Source organism: Dipteris shenzhenensis, chromosome 14 (genome assembly GCF_047967505.1).
Source record: "Dipteris shenzhenensis isolate YYH24624 ecotype China chromosome 14, Dip_SZ_1.0, whole genome shotgun sequence".
Taxonomy (NCBI): Eukaryota; Viridiplantae; Streptophyta; class Polypodiopsida; order Gleicheniales; family Dipteridaceae; genus Dipteris; species Dipteris shenzhenensis.
This window is the reverse complement of record NC_141609.1, coordinates 36691812-36696326: the sequence shown is the minus strand read 5'-3', so window position 1 is coordinate 36696326 and position 4515 is coordinate 36691812. Positions and strand designations below refer to the sequence as shown.

The following is a 4515-nucleotide window of genomic DNA, read 5'->3' as shown; positions in this document are numbered from 1 at the left end:
TACTTGAAGCCACATGATGTGGCTTAGCTTCGTGCTATATGTACATACAAGCACTTTTTGAGCTTTCAATTTTATTGCATTTGGAAGCTGTAATGTTTTATTTGGAATTGTAATTAAAATGCGGTTGGCTGTAAGAATTGAATTACACAATGTGGAAATGGGATTCTTGTAACTATATAGCATACACAACATACACAGCATTTTGTAAAATTTTAAAAAAATATTATGTAGCGCGTCTATCAGTGCGTCTATAAACGTGTCTATATATGCATCTGTCTGTTCAAGGAGCGTCTATTTACACGTCTATAAGACCATTTATAAATGCGTCTATACACGCGTTTAACGATGCGTCTGTCTATTTTTTAAATTTTTTAGCAGAGCATCTATTTAGGCATCTAGATGCACATCTATATGTGCATCTGTCTGTTATATAGACGCGCTGTTAGATGTGGGTCTCTAGAGGTGCAAATAGACACGTAAATAGACGCACCTGTAAGTTTTTTTTTAAGTTCAGTAAACGCATCTGTGTGCGCATCTGTGGACGCTTTGTCTTGTTGTGAACACTTGAAAATTATAGACCATGCTTGAACTCAAGTTCAAGCATGGCATGAAAGTAATAGTGAATTTTCTATTACATTAGGACTTGGAATTGTCCCAAAATTAGTAAAACAATCTTACTATCTTTGTTACTTCGTGTTTTGTATCTTTTACTTCTATTTCTTATTTCATTGTTTTATTGTTTGCAATGGAGGAGGGCTCCATGGATAATGGCTCGTTGTTATAACAGAAGGTGAGCTATGACATAACTGAGAGCATTTTTATAAGGCTCACTGTCTATAACATCCTCCGACATCATCTGCAAGAGGTCGAGGCCCTACTTCCTCATACAAGTTTCTCAAGGACTATCCCCAAATACCTCGCACATGGCCCAACTTTGTAATTCTTACTCATTTTGACATGGTAGCATTCAAATTGACTTATGTTCCAACATTAGACGTATGGCAACTATAGTGTTGGCTTCTCTAAAGCCTTTTCTACACGAGTTACTCCTACCTACACTTTGAATGGAGGGGTCAGCAATGTAAGCAAGTTGCATTAATAATGTTATCAAATTATCCACATTTTTGTGCCATCTAACACCATGCCTCTAGGAGAGTTATATTCGTAGACCCAAAATTATAGCTATAAGCACCAGTTTGATCTTTGCATACATGAGTATATAAGTTAACATAAATATAGGCTATGAGCAATAGAATGAAGGGGAATACAATGAGAGAGGATGCCAAAGACATCGTTATTCCTATGGCAAAGCTCTAGAGAGTTTGCCCTAGCCACCCCAAAAATATCAGTTAAAGAGATGCTCCATAGAAAATTTCCTTAGTCATGTTACAAAAACGCCCATGGAATGTTGCACCAGCTATGCTTTGACAATTAAAATCGATGATCAATAACTATGGGACTCTACTCAACATTTGGTTGTTAAGAACAATGGTTATAGTCACCCGTTTCTAATTTTAATGATTTACTTCCTTTGTAACCAAACCTAAACATTGGCCAAGAGCCATTCTGTGTGTGTGTGTGTGTGTGTGTGTGTGTGCGCGCGCACACGCATCCGTGCATGCATGCGCGTGTGTGCATGTGCATGTGTGTGTGCGTGTGTGTGCGCTTATGCTTGTGTGTGTGCACATGGCATGTGTGTGTGTGTGCGCGTGCAGCACATGCACGCATATGCATACACTCTTAAAAACACTCATTCCATGGAAAACATAGTGGTACATATTATTCTCTTTGTCAAATATCTCTCTCTTTCATTCTTCACTATGTGCTTCCAAAAAGAAAAAGATAGAACATCCATCCACATACACCTTAACAAAAGATGACAGTAAGGAAGGAATAATTAAACGTCTTAGAAGCAAACTATAGATGCCTAGCCCTCAAAAAAGAGAAGAGGTTGTAGGGCCATTGGATGCGTCGATAGCTTCCTTGCATGAAGATAGATGGTTTGAATGCTTGTTAAGAAAATATACAATTTAATATTTTGTTGGGCTCACAAATGATTTCTTTATATCATCAAAAGTGAACACTACTTTAATATTATATTTTTTAGTACTATGACACCTTTGATCTCTTCTTCTTCTTTGCTATGAGAAACCCTTTTCTCTTTTGCAATGAAACCTCTTTTATGCCAACACTAATGAAGAAACCCATCTCTTTTTTATTTCTTGGAGCAAAGAAATCAATCCCTTTTCCTTATGCTAAGATAAATATTGGAATATTAAGTGCGTTTGTCATAATCGAATTAGGATTTGTAATTATTAGCATTTAGAGATACTAAACTTCAAAGGAGATGGCGCAGTAAAGCTAAAGAAGTTGATGAGTATATGCTATGAGTAAAACATCTTTGAAATGTCGAGATGTGCTCATACCACGTGGATGATGGTGATGTGGAAATGGATAGCTTTTGTGTGCTAGTCTTCAAGCATTAGCTTTCACATCTACCTTCTTTGGAAGAACGAGTTCAGCAGCCTATTCTAGTCATGGCCACAGAGTGGGAGAGAGAGAGAGAGAGAGAGAAGAAGCAAGAAGGGCCTAGCACGTTACGTAAATGTATGAGGTCTAATACTCAGTAACGTATTTTTCAAGCAACTCCTTTAATCGTATGGGCCGGGGGGATTACTTTACAATTTATGCAAGGATCTGCTCATCAGGAAGCTAGAGAGCGCGCGAGCGGCTCAGGATGGGAGCATGCAAACCTTGCTCCTGTGCCTCAGCTTGCCCAGCTTCTCATTAGCTCGCAATCCTTACAATCAGCTTTCCATCGACCTTGCTCGTCAGCTTCCTTCGTTGCCCTGTGCCTCAGCTTGCCCAGCTTCTAATTAGCTCGCCATCCTTACCAGCAGCTTTCCGTCGACCCCTGCACACTGCTCCTCATTTCGTCAACTGTCCAAAGCTTTCCGTCAAACCTGTACTGACCGCTCAACCCTTCCCGTTTGCACTTGCTTCAGACACCTTCAGGCTCTTGTCAACCCTTTCCCCCTGTCCATCAGCCATTTCGTAAAACCCTCCCATAAATTCGTTCAGTACTTTAGATTACTTTTAGCCATGGAGGACGAGGTACCTCTCGTTCTGGCTTGCTCATCCCACGATGCCGTTGACGTGGATGTGGCCAAGAAGGTGGTCGAGTACCCCTTGCCCGCCGCCAAGCAAACGCATGAAATGGCGGCAGTTGGCAACGATCTACTGCTCGTCTCGCAGCAGACCAATAGCCACCTCGTCAAGGTTAAGCTCGACCCTTGCACGGGCCGCCCGCTCGAAGCCCAGAGTTTCATAGTGGGCGAGTCGATCTACGCTGGACTCCACGGGCTCAACGCGTCCAAGGTGTATGACGGACAAGTTTGGGCGACGCTGCAATTCCAGTCGGCCGTGTATCGGCTAGCTCCCAAGCTGGAGTGCAACGAGATGATCCAGCAGAAGATCGCCCTCCCTTCTTCCGTATGGGGGCCGCATGTTGTCGTGGAGAATGGAGATGACCTCTGGATCACCTGCAAGGATAGCCACCATGTGGTGCGGGTTAATCATCGCACCGGGGACAGATCCATCTTCAAGTGTAGCTCGCGGCCCATCTTTGTTGCCGTCCACCCCACCAGCAAGGATGTGTATGCCACCTTGTTGGACGGGAGCAAGATCCTTCGCCTCGCTCTAGAGGGGGCCTCGTACTGCGCCTCCGAAATTGACATCCCGAAGGACAAGGGCAACTCACCAGTGGGAATGCTCGCCGGGCCCGACAGGAATGTCTGGTTCGTTCTGGTCGGAGATAGCTCCGGCGGGACCGGCACCTTCGGTCGCATCTCTCAGAACGGCGACATCACCTGGTACCAGCTCTCCTGCGCTGCTGGACAGCACGCTGCGCTCATCCATCTTGCCTTGACTAAGGACCGGGGCCGCTTACGTCTGTGGCTCCTAGGCTCTTCCATGGTTTCCGCCAACTGCTTCGACGCCATCTTCAGGGTGGACTTCGATAAGGAGGACCCGCCGCGGATTGTGAGGCAAAACACCACCACGCTGGGCACGCGCTACGGCATGTCGCACAGAATACAAGCCGTCGGAACTGGCCGTCGGCGTGGGCTATTCGTGACGGAGCTGGGGAGCTGTATCCTGGCGCACGTCACGGGAGCAGGAACGCTGGGGCATGTATGCTGCGAGACCTGCGATTCTTACAGCATTTGGGGATTGGGATGCTGTGCTGATCACTTGAAGTATAAGGACTCGGATTGCGCTGATCACTTGAAGTGTAACGGCTCGGATTGCGCTGACCACTTGAAGGAGAAGGACTCGGATTGCGGTGAGTGTAAGGGCTGGGATTGCGCTGATCACTTGAAGGACTTGGACTCGGATTGCGCTGAGGGCCGCGAGGAACTCCAAAACGCTGAGAAACAGGCCTCGGAGTCGGATTGTGCTGATCAAGACCCTGAGAAGCAGACCTCCCGCAACATGAAGCGACAACGCCATGAGTAG

The 4515-nt window shown here is 45.4% G+C and overlaps 1 protein-coding gene across 1 annotated transcript; it reads left to right on the top strand.

Moving 5' to 3' along the window:
* Positions 1 to 3162: 3162 nt before the first annotated feature.
* On the top strand, positions 3163 to 4515 carry LOC147894565 (uncharacterized). Its single transcript, XM_087385337.1, has one exon. The coding sequence runs from the start codon at positions 3217 to 3219 to the stop codon at positions 4513 to 4515; it is 1299 nt and encodes a 432-aa protein (XP_087241463.1). The 5' UTR covers positions 3163 to 3216.